We start from the raw sequence: 15,152 nt of genomic DNA on the forward strand, positions 1-15,152 counted from the left end.
ATGCCTTGTTCACCCATTCATTTCAGCTGCTTCGACATTCTTTCTGACCACTGTCAATGAGTGCCTAAGTGAACATCCATCTCAATTCTGGGGGTACACACCAAAGAGTGGAGCTGCTGGGTCGTATGATAACCCTACGGTCAGTTTTCTGGGGAGCTGCCAGACTGCTTTCCATGGCGGTCGCACCATGTTAGTAACGCACTGAGAATGTACAAGACGTCAGAGAGAATTGTGCACCCACATCCCTTATGAGTACAGATGCGAACCTCCTCGACAGAGTCTTAGCAAACCAAAGCCAGTGGCGTATGCAAAGGGCTGCATATGGTGACTCGGTGGGACTCAGCCCAGCATTGCAAGGAGTGGCTCAACCCAGGAGAATCAATCCACATACCGCATCATGTCAGCAGAATGAAAGAAAAACACATCTCGGCTGATGAAGAAAAAACATCTGACAAAATCTAACACATTTCCATGGTAAAAACACTCAGCGAACTAGGAACAGAGAAAACTACCTCAACACAATAAAGGTCACATGAGAACCCACAGCTAACACACACACGACAACCAATGCCTGAGGTTTTCCTCTCAGATCAGGTCCAAGGCAAGCATGCCTGCCTGTTGTCGGCACTTCCACTTCAACTTCGTGCTAGAATTCTTAACTAGAGCAATCAGGCATGCAGATTGAAAGGAACATACAAACTATCTCTACTTGCAGATTCCACAATCTAATACACAGAAAACCCTGAAGAATTCACAAAAGAACTACTATAGCAAACAAATACAGCAAAGTTGAAAAATCAGTATTTAAAACCCAGTTGTATTTCTATACCTTAGAGATGATGTGATGGAGAGTCTGAAAATAAAATTTAAAAAACAACGTATAACAACAAAAGGAATAAAATATTTAAGAGTAGAATTAACATAAGAAATGCAAAACCTGGATAATGAAAACCATAAAGTGCTGTTACAGGAAACTGAAGATGACCTAAACACACGAATCCTGCAGATTAAAGGCGTGGCGCTGTTACCATGGCAACACATCCCCAGTCAATCAACAGATTCAGTGCGATCTCTGTCACAATTCCAACGGCCTTTTTCTGCAGAAATAAGAAAGCTAAAATCCACGTGGAAATGCAAAGGACCCAAAAAGCCCAAACAGTCATGAAGAAGGACAAAGTTGCAGCGCGCTTCCCCACTCCCCGTCGGGGCGGAGTGACAGCAGCGTGAGGACACACGGGCGTGCAGAGCGGAGTGTCCAGAGTCCAGCCACGTTGCCAACTCAGAGTGGAGGCCGTTCAGTGGGTGATGAACAGTCTCCCCAGTGCGTGGTGCTGGGACAGCACAATGCTCGCCCACCAGCCACAGGAAGGAACGGTGGAGAAACAACAGGAGTAAATGCACACGACTTTCGGTGAGGCAGTGATGCCTTAGACATGAAAAACAAACACACGAGCAATGAAAGAACAAATAAATAAATGGGACTCCTCAAAGTGATAAACTCTGTACATTAAGGACACTAATAAAAAAGCAGAAAGATCACCTGCAGAGTGTGAGAAAATATTTTCAAGTGATGTAGCTGAAAGAAACACACCCAGACATGTAAAAATTGGAATTCAACAAGTCCAAAAGCCCAATTTAAAAGTGGGCAAAGTAACTGAACAGGTATTTCCTTAGAAAAAATGAGTAAGTGGCACAAAAGCACCTAAAAGATGCTAAACTTCCTTAGCCACTGGAAAAATACAAAGCAAAACCACAGTGAGCTGCCACCTCACACTCACGGGGACGAGGGAGACAGCAAGTGCTGGCAGGAGTGTGGGGACACTGGGGCCCACCAGCAGCCCCACAGGGATCAGGAGGGAGCGCCTACTGCAGAAAGCCAGCAGTCTCTCAAAATGACAAAGAACCCTCAGGGGACCCAGCAATTCCACTCCACGCACTGATACGGAGCCAAGAAAGCCAAGGCCATGCTCCCACACAGGCTCACGTGGGCCAAGCGCTCACAGCAGCCTCGCTCGTCACAGCCGAGAGTGGAAGCAACCTGGCCAGCGACTGCTGGGTGAGAAGGAAAACGTGACTACACTGCGGAGCAGCACTGGGTGTGAGAAGGAACGAAGCCCTGATACAGGCTACAGCACGGATGACCCTAAAAACGTTACACTGAGAAGCCAGATTCAAAGGTCATGCGTCCGGTTCTATTGGCAGGAAACGTGGAACACAGACGAACCAGAGACAGCGAGCAGACTGGTGGCCGTCCAAGGACAAAGGGAAGGAGAACAGGAAGTGATGCTGCCAGGGTGTGGCTGCTTCTGGGGATGACGGAAATGTTCTTGAATTACCGAGTGGTGATGGCTATCTGACACTGTGCACATACGAAAACCCACTGAACAGCACGCTTTCGAATGGTGTGTTTTATGTCACATAAATTTAAAAATTTTTAAGAGGGTAAATCCCTTTTATCTTGACAAGATCACTTCCTTTCTTAAAAACAAGCTTGAAGGCCAGCCCTGTAATTAAAAATGTGGAAAGTGGACTTTAAAACCCTGCAGATGGCGACCGGTGGTACCACGCATCTCATTGGTGTCTTACAGCATCTCGCCTGCCAGCCCTTTCTCTCGGACGGGGTGTGGCCGCCCTTTTCTATAACAGGCCACTAAGAACTTGGCTTAGGCTTCTCAGGCACACAACTCCTGTCACGACTCAACCCTGGCTGCGCTGAGTACAAGTCATAGACGTGTGGTGGTGTGGGCGTGCTCTGATGCGCCCGCTACGGAACCCAGACCCCAGGGGCGTCTGGCCTGCAGGCCACTCGACCGGCCCCTGCCCCAAAGTGCGACTCCACTCCACAAAAGGGACCAACTCTGCTCCTACGCTGAGCACACTGAGAGAACGGGCAATGAATCCACGTCGCCAGCGCCAGCTGTTCTGTGCTCAAGCCGCTCCTTTTCAAACAGCTTTTCAAGTACTACCCAACCTACCGGCTTATCCACCGGCTGTAAGTTCCCTCTCCCTGCAGAGGTGCAACACAGAAATACCCCACCTGACAACGCTCACTGAACCACACCAGCTTCCAGCTGACCTTCACGATGGCTGCAGTAGTAAGTAACCACCGAGGAGCCCTGACAGGCTGCTCCCTGGCCCCCGCCCCCAGCAACACACGTACTTGTTGATCTGAGCCAAGAACATTCCCTTCAGCGCGTAAAACTCCGCTGTCATCTCTTTCGTGAAGTATTTCAAGTTTGTAGATTCTATAACTTCAAGGCCCTGTTTTAAAAAAATGTGTAGAAAAAACTCTTGAAATTTCTAGACAATATTATTATAATAACTTCATTAAAATATTTATCGAGGAAATTAAGTCCTAAAGGTCACTGACAAATGTACTTTAGGTTGACAACAGATTTGCCTACCCTGAGTATTTGCTGACTAAAAGTATTTGGCTGAATCACTAAATGCCAAATTCAGTCCTAGACACCTTAAGGGTGTTATTTTCTCCAAGCTTTATATGTCTAATCAGTTTCTAATCACTGCTTTTATTAACATTTCTCTGAACACAGCCAAAAATCTACCTTGCAACACCTTCACACTTTTGCAGTTCCTAATTTTTTTCCTTTAACACATTAACCAAGTATATGGTAGAACAGAGACGATAAAATGATGTATTTCAAACACTCGGGGGGTAGGGGGGCACCTTTCCCGTTCTTATTTAGGAAGGACTGTGCCCCCACTGAGGCCGCGTCTGCAGGACTGAGGCCGCATCTGCAGGAGGTGCTACAGCACCCCGCCCGGGCCCCCGCCCCGCCCCCCATCATCTGAGCCAGGAGCTCCCGCATGCACAGTGCGTCTCCCCTCCACAGACCCAAGCACCTACTTGCATGCACTCATTCTTCCCCATGACTCCCGCCAGCTGCAGGTAGCATTTGACCTGCTGCCGGATCTTCTGGAAGCAGTCCACAATGGGAACGGTGGGGATGGTGTGAATGCGACTCAGGATGTCCAGGGCCACGTTGACCAGCCCTTGCTTCCGAGCGATTTTCCCGTACTGGATGATCGCCGAGGCGGAGGCGTGCACCCCGAGCATAGCGTTGTTAGAGCTTGGGTCGTGCTGAGAACTGTTTTCATACGCCGTCACAATAGCTAGATGGCAGAGAAATGGCTTATTGGACTGGGCCAAAGTTTTCCAAGTACTCCGAAATAAGGCTTAAATAAAAAGTGAACACACACACAGCTTATGAAAACGGAAAGCTCGGTGATAAACTCTCCTTATTTTTCCTTGTATTTTATATCAAAAGGAAGCTATAAAAAGCACGAACACCAAGTTGAGTGTTAGCATCCTGGCTAACTAAACCATGAAGGGTGTGAGCAGAGGGGGCCAGAAAAATAGAGGAGGCCACACTTCTTGAGGGAGGGGGTGGGAGGCGCGCTTCGAAACACAGAGCCACAACCCAGAGCTCCGGCCGCACTGGCCTGGGCCCCTGGGGCACCCAGCAGTGTCTAGCCATGTTTCTACTCGAGCTAGGAAAATACAACAGGCAAGAAGAAATCCTTCCATCTTTCACCACCTTCACCTTTGCCTTGCCACACCACCACCATGTCCCATATGGTAAAAGAAAAGCCAAAACAAAACGGAGATAGAAAGCCAGAATAGGAAGGCGTCTGGAGAACACGACAGGCGCCTGCCAGCGCAGGGGGCGTACCCTGGTAATGGTGCTGCCGCCACATGAAGACACTGCTCCAGTGGGACAGGTCGTCAGACACGATGGGCAGCCTGTTCCTCCAGGTCTTCACCACCGTCTTCATGTCATGCAGGCTGTTGCTCCGCCCCAGGTTGGTCGGCTGCAATCCCGCATTTATCTGCGCGGCTTCCTGGAGCTCAATGATTTGCTGGGCGGCCTGAGAGAGACAGACACGAGAGGTTTTGCAGTGAGCCTTCTACCGAGGACCACGCATGCAAGCAAGCCAGACCTGTCAGGAACCTGATGTACTGCGAGGACCTCACAGTTCGATCCTGAAAGGAAGAGTCTGACTCACAGACTACCAGCACCTTCACCTCCAGCACCTCTCTCCCAATCCTGCCGCTCCCCCTGCCCCCAGTTTAAAACCTCAGCTATGGCCACTGAGACAGGAGAGGAAATGAAGAATGGGGTGGACGTCAGAACTTGCTAATGGGCAGCCCGCAAACAACTCTTTCCCAGCCACAGCTGGCTGTCCACCATCTGAGAAGACAGCAGCCTAGCCCTGACCTCAGGCTTTCCTCCACCAACATTAAAACCCCACAGCCACACCAACAATTCTAAAACGTGGTTCTGAGGGTCTCTCTGGGCTGGCACAGACACTTTCAATCCCATCCCTGACGAGTCTGTCTAGTTCACTACCTTTCCGATCCCAGGCGTGTTGCTGCTCCAGCCTCCTGGCACGCATTCTCACGGGGAAGGCCCCGGCCACGAGTCCAAGCCCACCCAAACCCTGCCTGCTAGGTCCCACCCCCTCCATGGGGGCTTCTCCCTGCACGGCACTGAGTCACAGTCTCCCTCTAATCACTGTTTCATCACAGTCTGCTTCTTAGAGATTGCCATCTCCCTCCGGTTGGGTGCTCCTTTCAGGCAGACTCTATGTCTGAAATTTTCTTTTTTAACTTCCCAAACACAGCACCTAGGTTAGTACCCAGTGTCTTGCTGTATGGTCTTAATTTTAATTGCCTACTTGAATTACCTGTATTTCAAGTTTAGTTCATTACATGTACATTTCTAAAGCCTTTAATGCTCCCTCCCACCCAAAGCTTACTGAAAATAGAATGGGATATTTCCTTTTGAACAGCTTTACTGAGATATAATTAAAATATCAAACCTCCTCAAGTGTACAGTTCAACAATTCTTACGATATTCTCCAAGTCACATAACCATCAATCACCACTATCTAATTACAGGACCTTTACATCACTTCCAAAAGAAGTCTTGTACTCATTGGGGGCCACCCCCCACTCTTCCTCCTCCAGACGGTGACAACCACTCGTGTGCTTTCCATCTCTCTGGACGGGCCTATTCAGTGCATTTCACACGCATGGAGTCAAAACACTGTGCCCTTCTGTGTCTGGCATCCTCACTCGGTCTATTTTTAAGGTTTACTCCAGACACAACGTGCTATCAGTATTTAATTCCTTTGTATTGTTGAGTGACACCCCATTTCCCAGGTGTACCACATTTTATCTCTTCACGTATCAGCCGATGGTCATTTGGGCCATTATGAATATTACTGCTCTGAACATTTACAAGTAAGTTTTTGTAGCCATGTTTCAATTTCTCTTAGACTTACACCGAGGGGTAAAACTGCGAAATCACATGGTAATTCCATATTTACTATCTTGAGAAGCCACCAGACCGTTCCCAAAGAGAGAGAACTACTTCGCATTCCCACCAGCAATGGGCAAGGGCTAGTGGGTGTGAAGCGGCATCTCAGTGCAGTTTTGGTTCACGTTCCCCTCGTGACTAGAGATGTTGAGTATCTGTCCATGTGCATATAGATCATTCATATATATTCTTTAGAGAAATGTTTATTCAAATCTTTTGTCCACTTTAAAACTGAGTTGTCTTTCCTTGTTTACCTACAAGAGTTCTTTACCCATCTGGATAAAAGTCCTTTACTCGGTTTGCAAACATGTTTTCTCCTTCTGTAGGCTGTCCTACTTTCTCAATGGTGTTCTTTGAAATGCAAAGTTAAATTTACTCCTAAGTGTTTTATTCCTTTTGCTCCTATTGTGAATGAATTGGTTTCTTAATTTTACCAAATCTGGGCCGTTTTCACCCATGACTTCTTCAAATATCCCTCCATGCCCCCACTCCCTCTGGGACCCCCACTGTGAGCATGCTGGTGTGAATGCCAACATCCAGTATCTCTGAGGCCCCGCCTATGTTTCTTCATTAGCTCTTCTTTCTGTTCTTCGGATGGGAAACATCTGCCTTCAAGTGCGCCAACTTCTTCTCGGGCCGCTGGGTCCACTGTGGGGCGTCTCCAGTGAGCTTCCACCTTCGGTCACACTCACAGACTACTGTTTAAAGCCATCTCTTCAGTGACACCCTCTAGCTGGCGAGCGTGTCGCCCCCACCCTCCCCTGTGATCCTTACAGACGTTGCCCTTAGCTCCATGAACACCTCACCCGCCAATGCTGATTTAGAGTTTCTGGACAGTGAGCCCACCGACGGGCCTCCCCTCAGGGGTGGCCTCTGCTGACGGCTTTACCCTCACAGGAGCCTCATTCGCCTCTTCCTTTTCATGCCTGGCATTGCTGAAAGCCAGACATTTTAGATATTACAATGTGGCAACTCTGCAAATCAAACTCCTCCAGTCTAGGGGTTTGTAAAGGTGTTTTCCTTCTTCTTTTTTTCAGTTGTTGCTATTTACTTAGTGACTTTCTGGAACTAATTCTATAAAGTACGTGTTATTTGTAGAATGTAACCACTGAAGTTGCTGCTCGGTTAGCTTGGTGGTCAGCTAACAATCAGCCAGAGGTTTCCTTCAAGACCTGAAACAACAAGACCACCGGCCGCCGCAGAGAGGCCATGGGTGCCCGCTGCACACGCTTTCCACATGTGACCAAGCAGTTTTTCAACTCGGCCTCTGCCTTTACTTCCTGCTGGTCTAGTGCCTCAAGGTCAGCCAGTGGTGAAAGCTCAGGATCTTCTCAAGTCTCCTGAGCATGTGCATGGGTCCATGACCCTTCCAGGTTTCTAGGACAGAGTTTTCCAACATCTCTGTGGACATCTATTCCCTAACCTTCCCTTCATTTGACCAGTCTCTTCCGTGCCCCAGCGGGGACTGCCGCACCAGGCAGCTGTGATGTTAAACAACTGCCACCGGCTGTTTTTGACAAAGGCCCCATGCATGACTTTCCTGAGTGGGCTCTAAGTCAGGTCAAACAGAAAGCAACCTGTGAACAGGGCTTTTCTAGAAAGCTGTGCTGCTTGGTCAAATGGTGCCAGATCTCTGGGGCTAGGGTTTTGGTTTGTCTGTTTTTGTTTGAGTCTCTAAGTCTGTTCTACCCTCCACTGGTGGCGGACTGGCCACTGGCCTCACAGCTGCTGCGGGTGAAAGTTGCAGGGTTCATTCACCGCCACTGCAGAGATGGGGAGAAAAAGAACGGGGGTAGGACAACTAAACACTACGAAGCTCGCTGTTCTTTCTAAAACACGTCTGTTTTTGTTTAATGCTCCTCGATTGTTGCAAGTCTGTATTCAATTTCCAGAATCCTGAAAGCTGCTTTTGACAATTTTCCCCAGTGTAGTCGCTGCTTTTACAAAGAACTTCAGAAGCCCTTGTTCTGCTGTGGCACATGATCTGCCCGAACATCACGGTATTTAAGTCACTCTCTCCAAAACAACCCTCGGACTCTGTGCTGCTTCCGCCTCAGCAGCTGACCTGGGGACCCAGACTGGTGTTTTCAGGACGCCAGAGCAACAGGCTGGCCATCTGACATCTCTGTCAAAGCCTGAGATCTAAAATCGGCTAGATGGGGATGTCACTGGGCAAAAGCACCAAGACCTTTCCCTTCACTGATTTTTTTTGGTGGTAGTTGGAGGAGGAAGGGGTAGAGTCACAAGCCACAGTTCCAAATATGTGTTTTAAAACATAATAGTCTGGGCAAAAGGTACTTACTTGGTTTGATTTATTTAAAATAAGCACTCCTCTGATTCATTCTCTTCACCCTTCTTGTCTCAAATCATGTATGAATGTGACCCTCTACGTAAGAATGGCTATCGAAATGATCAAACTGAAATGTTAAATGGTTCCCCAAAATCATTCGCATGGACAGTCTTTTTTTTCTCTAAGATTTCTCAGCTACGTTAGCTGACAGTTCTATTGGTGGTAGAAATCATCTTTTGTAGTCAGGCATGTAACTAAGCTATCAACAAATATTTATCCAGCATCAACCACGAGTGAAGCGGTGGATGAGAAACAAAACTACCTCTAATTTCACCTCCAAAGTACTTGAATCCGGACTATCTGAAATACTGCATTTTAAACGCTATGCTTTAAATATGTAACTCCCAATAATTTCTCCTAAGTTACTCAGAATTGTGTTCTTCACAACAATCATTCATAATTAATATACCTTGAAAAAAAACAAAACATAATAGATATAAAAAGTATCAAAACAAACAAATCCTTGTTTTCAATAAACTATTTCATTTTGCAGAAGACAGAAAATTCTAACTACATTAATAAGCAACTATACTATGATAAAAATCAACATACCAATCTAATCTCAAAACTACTCTTTCCAAAGAAAAGAAAGTGTGACCATTCTGCACTCCGGCTGCAGCATCAGCTCACAGCCTGACTCTGGCACACAGGAGCTGCTCAGCCCCAGTGCGTGTGCACACACGCACATCAAACCAGGGAGAAGTGTGTTCTGCGGAGAGGAGCAGCATGTGGCGGGGTCAGGGTGGGGTCGAGCACTTGCAGGGTGGCTCGTGTGGCTGGAACAAATGTCCAGGAACAGTGAAGACAACACACAGAGGAAGGGCCAAGGCACAACCTGTTTAACTCTGAGAGTTTCAGGGGACAAGGACCTTTCTGAACTGAACAAAGGCGTCACACTGGGGGTGGCAGAGTATTGCTAAAGAAAATCCCTAAAGCGAAAATGCGCATCGTCAAAACCACTCCTAAGGATGCCATCTGTCACTTAATCCCTCGGAAGCTCCAAAAATGAGAAGCAGCGTTTCAGCCCTCTGTGAGCTCTCTCGGGCCCCCTTCCCACAGGAGGAGCTGTGTGGGAAAGGACAAGACCAGTGGGAGGAGCTTCCTCCCTGCAGTGCTGCTGAACTTGCAGACCCTCGACGGGCCCAAAGGCTGCCCCCAGCAAGCAGCACCCACCTGGAGAAGCGGAGTGTGCACATGGGACACCACGTGGGGCAGCCTCCGCCACTCACGGATGGCCAGGCCGCTGGCCATCTCCACCAGGCGCTCGATGAAGCTGAGCTGCTGCTCCTCAGGGTGGCAGATGGCCAGGTATCCTCGGTACATGTTGACCTTCCAGGCCATCTCCTTGGGACAGCTGACTTCCACCTGGAAGCAAAAGACACAGGAAGCGGTGGGTACCTCCTCTCAGCACAGAGTAGAGAAGTCAATTTCTTTGTAGTCAATTGTGCAAAGCGATAAGCAGAAATTAAGCATCAACAGACATTTATTTTCTTTAGAGCAATAATACATTTACAGTGCTTTTTCAGATACCCTCCTTTTCTGAATACCGGCCAATGGCCGATCTCTCCAGCTGCAAAGCCATGCCACAGGCCCCTTGCTTCAAGGTATCAGCAGTTCCACAAAAGGGCAAACTGCTGTGACAGGCCGGGCTAACAACCGTCGCTAGGGTACAAATCCAGCCAGAGAAGTTATTTTTTTTAAGGTTTTATTTATTTATTTTTATAGAGAGGGGAAGGGAGGGAGAAAGAGGGAGAGAAACACAGATGTGTGAGAGACACATCCATTGGCTGCCTGTCTCACGCCCCCAGCTGGAGACTTGGCCCAAAGCCCAGGCATGTGCCCCTACTGGGAACTAATTGAGCAGCTTTTGGGATTATGCCCAAGCAACCGAGACACATTGGTCAGAGCCAGCAAGCAAAGTTTTAAAGTATTCAATATACAAGCAAAGTTTTAAAGCACTCAATATATGTTCATCTTGATTCTGATAAATATCAATAAAATTATGGGTTGTTTCCAATTCAATTGTTATTCTGGGAAATTAATCTAACTTGTTCCACATCATACAAGGAAGCAGAGGGCAGTGATTCAGGCTTATAAGAATATGAGTGAACATTAATAAATTGTACTATGCCCTGGCTGGCGTAGCTCAGTGGATTGAGCGTGGGCTGGGAACCAAAGTGTCCCAGGTTCGATTCCCAGCCAGGGTACATGCCTGGGTTGCAGGTCATAACCCCCAGCAACTGCACATTGATGTTTCTCTCTCTCTCTCTATCTCCCTCCCTTCCCTCTCTAAAAATAAATAAATAAAATCTTTAAAAAATGTTTTTTTAAAAAAAGTAATTTGAGTTTCTTCTTTTAAATACCGGCAAATAAGTACACCATTTACTCCTATAAAGGCCATCTGAAACTAATTTACTAAAGATTACTCAGAATGTTTGTACATACTGAGCTCTTTTCTAATCAGTAAGTGCCTTGCAACTTTTGGAAAATAATCAAGATTTTGTGAAAAAAGAAATACATTTGCCAGACCTATTGACAGTATGGTACAACACATACCCAGTGTGAAATCTTGGAAAGGAGATTTAAAAAGGTAAAGTGAACTATAAACATTATTCAGCAAATTTTGTTATCAAACTAAGAAAAAGAACAACCAACTGTAAATGCACTCTGTCAGAGAGATACACATATACATCTTTACAATCAACCGATCATTTCTGAGTAACTCAAGCTCCCTACATCAGTTCTTCACTCTTCTGTATTTGCTTAAAGAACATCAGTAACGAGCTAAGCACTGGAACCACAGCAGAGCTTTATACTTGAGGTTCGTCTCTTCAAAGAAAGGGGCCTGCGATCTCCACGTGCTTCTGCAGCCTCCACACCAAGGAAAGGAAACCACCGGCGGGAAGATTAGCAAGCCCCAGTTGGGGGCAGGGGTGGAAGATGCAATGACCACATTTCCTTCCCGAGGACCCCGCTCATGTGACCACCACCCAGAGAAGCTGACACTGGACGGCGGCAGCGGCAGCAGGGCCAGGCTGAGGGAGCGCGGGACGGCTGGAGGAAACAAGGCGCGACATGGGTGGCTGCCTCCAAAGTCAAGACTGGGCGGTGAGAGCCCCACACTGTGGGGTCAGGCGGCAGATCTGTCCAACTGCGCCACACTGTCCGGCACTGCTGGCGCTCCGACAGAAGCACCCCGCGGGCGGAAGGGAACTGGACTGGTGTGCACACTCTCCCATTGTGTACCAAACCCCTCTGGATGGTGGTGAATTTTTAAAATGTGGAGCTCAACCAAGTTAGTGACAACTTCACTCACACAATGCCACCAGCGCTCCCCTGACACAAAACGTGCTGAGTGCCATACCGGTTGCCACACCGCACGGGTGCTGGCAGCAGCCCCTCCGCCAGCCCCTGCGGTTACACCAGTCACCCCCACTGCACTCGCATCTGGCCGTGCTTCCACCGACCAAAGCCACCAGTGGAACTGACTCTGTTCCTCCACGTTTCTTCTCCAGGTTCTGCTATTCATTTGTATGCTCAGAGTCCAAGGTCTCCACACCTGACACTTAGTGTGACTGAATGTAAACACACACTTAATTTACAGTTCAAGTCAAATTCAGGAAAGGTGTTGCAGATCACCAAAAATCATTCCTGCTTCCCAAAAGCTATCTTCACCTGCCCACATGCCCAGGCTGTTCTCAGCAAAGAGCAACCTCGTGACTTTGGCTCGTGACTTTGGCAAAAGGCACGCACACAGCTGTGGGAACGTGGCCTGAGAGTGGACGGCTCAGCAAGGAGGGTAGGGAGGTCTCACCTGCACCAGCGCCTCCTTCATGGCGGTCCAGTTCGACACCCGCCAAGCACACTCCAGCACAAGGTACGGGTTGATGTGCCCCTTGGACTGGCCATACTCCGTCAGGGCCTCCCACTGGTTCAGCTCCTTGGAGCACCTGGAGGCGAGAGAGCCAGTGGGTCAGTTCCCACGAAGTCAGAAAGCATGGGGACAGGTGCTCACTTCCACCCCACACAGGAAGACTGACGTCCTTCCCCCAGAGAAGGACAGGTTTCTGTGGGGTGCCGGCCTGTAAGTCCCAGCTGCCCTCCAGGAGGAGCCACTCCCTGGAACACTTCGAACCGCCCACTGTGCAGCGGAGCGCCGCCAGTGCCGGAGCAGGGGGCACACAGGAACTGATTCCTCCAGCAGGCATTTGTAATTACTCAAGACCTTAAAACTGTTCACAGGTGTTTGTTTGTTCTTTTCTTTGTGGGGCCATAAGACAACAGCAAAGTTCCCTGTTAGGATCACGCGTCACAAGAACATTCCAGAAATCTGCCATGGGTTCCCTTAACTGGCTCCTGACCCAGCCCAGTCCAGCTCACCGAATCCAGTGGTCCTCCCAAAGCTGGTACTCGGGGAAAATCGCAGGGGATGCATTACTCCTCTCGTGTTCTTTTTTGGCTTTATCCATGGCTTTTTCGTAGGACTCTTGTGCCTACAAGGGTGAATAGTGCTTTCAAACTACTGTTTAACTAGGAAAGTGTCCACAGATGTTGCTCAACAATCTAGGGCGAGTTGGGTCCTAAACCTAGGAGCACCTCACAACCTTCTCTGCAGTCACGTGCCCCTGGAGTCCCGTCCCCACAGCACAGAGGGAAGGAGGAGAACCAAGGGGTGCCACTCCCCACGCAGAATGCAGGAGTGGGAGGCTGCCTGGCCCCGGGTTCGGCGACCAGAACAGAGGCCACAGTGTGTGCCTGTGTTTCTGTGGCTCGGTGTCCTAATCAGAGCGAAGAACAGGACTGTGCCACACTGAAAGGACAAGCACAGAGACTTAATATCAACACAAAACGTCGTCCACCTTCCACTTCCAACAGGACCAACAAGCGCAGGTGAAAACCATCCACGTTCACTTCTAGCGGTGAAGGGTTTAAGACTGAGCATTAAAAATGTCCGTGTTGTGTGTGTTTCTCTGAAACTAATCTTCAAAGGACTTTTCATATACAGGACAAACCCTTCAAGTGAAACAAGAAACTCATGTAAACGTGAACCCCCGAGGACATGACGGTACCCTAACACCGTGACCATCACCCAGCCGTGAAGTTCGTCCACCCCACCCAACAGCGCTACCTGCCCGAAGAGCTACCTGCTCGAAGAACCCGTGCTGCTCATACGCAATAGCTGTCGCCGTCTCAGAGTACTTGCAACGCTTCTGCCACAAGCCAGCCCACATGTCTTCCTCTTGCAGCAAAGAGTACAGCTCTGCGAGCGAGTCCAGTATCTCCTGAAACACAGGGCGTAGCTTCTGAGGACTTCCCCCAGTAAAACCACCTCACTGTGCCGGGAGTTAGAACTGCCCACCAGAGGGGATGTCTGGTCTATAGAGACAAGGTGTCGCCTGCAAGGACGGCACAGGTAACACACGGCCGGAGCTCACCTGCTGGGGCGGCGTTATGCTTTCCTGCTCATAAAATTCCGTGGTTTGCTTCGGCTTAATCTGCAGGCTCAGACCTTTCTCAAAGGCCTGGTGCTCCAGCATCAATGTGGAGCGGAGCCAAAGGTTGTGGGTCTTCCCCAGGTACTTCAGAACGCAGGGCCGGATGGGGATGGGCGGGACGCACTGCGACATGGCCTCCACAAAGCAGTTCAGTGCGCTGGGCTGGCAGTCCCGCTGCACCTGGTGGCTGCCGCTGCACAGGAACGGGCTGATCTCCCCAGCGAGAGCCTGAAACCAAAGACCGTGTTCATTCAGGTCTTCATTCCAAATCAACATGTCTTCACTCTCTCATTCAGCATCTGCCAATATTTTTGATAATTCACTCAGATAATAGTAATTTCCTTATCCTTAGAAACTTAATCAAAATTATTTCATCATAAACACTTACCAAAAGCTAAAACAGCCCTGGCTGGTATGGCTCAGTGGATGCAGCACTGGCCTACGAACCAAAAGGTCACCGGTTCAATCCCAGGGCATGTGCCTGGGCTGCGGCCAGGTCCCTGGCTGGGTGCACGTGAGAGGCAGCCGATCAATGTGCCTCTCACATGCAGATGCTTCTCTCCCTGCCATTCTCCCTCCCTTCCCCTCCTTCTAAAATAAATAAAACCTTTAAAAAAAGCTGAAACATTTTCCAGAGCGGAATTTTAAAAATATACTCACATGCTGCTGTCTATCAGACAGAATTTTCCAGAGTCTGGGGAAAAGCTGGACCCAGGTCCTCTCTGCCAGGGTGGTGGAGATGTGACACAGCTGGACAAAGGCACTGAGCAGTGCCCCTGTCTAGAGAAAGAAACAGGGTAAGTGTCGCTGGGCCTGGGCTGGCACAGACATCCTGCCCCAGAGCTGCCGGACGTGCTCCACTTTCAGACTCCCAACAACCTGAGCAAGCATCACATCCAAGTGAAAACAGATCCTGGGCACCAGAAACCAACCCGTACTGGGCTTAGCAGCCAAGCACAGGTATGG

General features: G+C 48.9%; 1 protein-coding gene across 9 annotated transcripts in view; it reads right to left on the bottom strand.

The window, feature by feature from the left end:
• The window catches only part of LOC114510032 (transformation/transcription domain associated protein), a 114,794-nt gene that overhangs the window by 18,614 nt on the left and 81,028 nt on the right, over positions 1 to 15,152 (bottom strand). For all 9 annotated transcript variants that reach the window (XM_036013997.1, XM_036013993.1, XM_036013994.1 and 6 more), the window contains 9 exons: positions 14,847 to 14,966; positions 14,127 to 14,414; positions 13,836 to 13,973; positions 13,072 to 13,184; positions 12,506 to 12,641; positions 9,865 to 10,056; positions 4,692 to 4,887; positions 3,866 to 4,131; positions 3,161 to 3,261 (listed from right to left, as the gene is read on the bottom strand). In XM_036013997.1, coding sequence (XP_035869890.1) covers positions 3,161 to 3,261; positions 3,866 to 4,131; positions 4,692 to 4,887; positions 9,865 to 10,056; positions 12,506 to 12,641; positions 13,072 to 13,184; positions 13,836 to 13,973; positions 14,127 to 14,414; positions 14,847 to 14,966 — 1,550 coding nt within the window. The remainder of the gene's footprint in view (positions 1 to 3,160; positions 3,262 to 3,865; positions 4,132 to 4,691; positions 4,888 to 9,864; positions 10,057 to 12,505; positions 12,642 to 13,071; positions 13,185 to 13,835; positions 13,974 to 14,126; positions 14,415 to 14,846; positions 14,967 to 15,152) is intronic.

Source organism: Phyllostomus discolor, chromosome 13, assembly GCF_004126475.2.
Source record: "Phyllostomus discolor isolate MPI-MPIP mPhyDis1 chromosome 13, mPhyDis1.pri.v3, whole genome shotgun sequence".
In the NCBI taxonomy this organism is placed as follows: Eukaryota; Metazoa; Chordata; class Mammalia; order Chiroptera; family Phyllostomidae; genus Phyllostomus; species Phyllostomus discolor.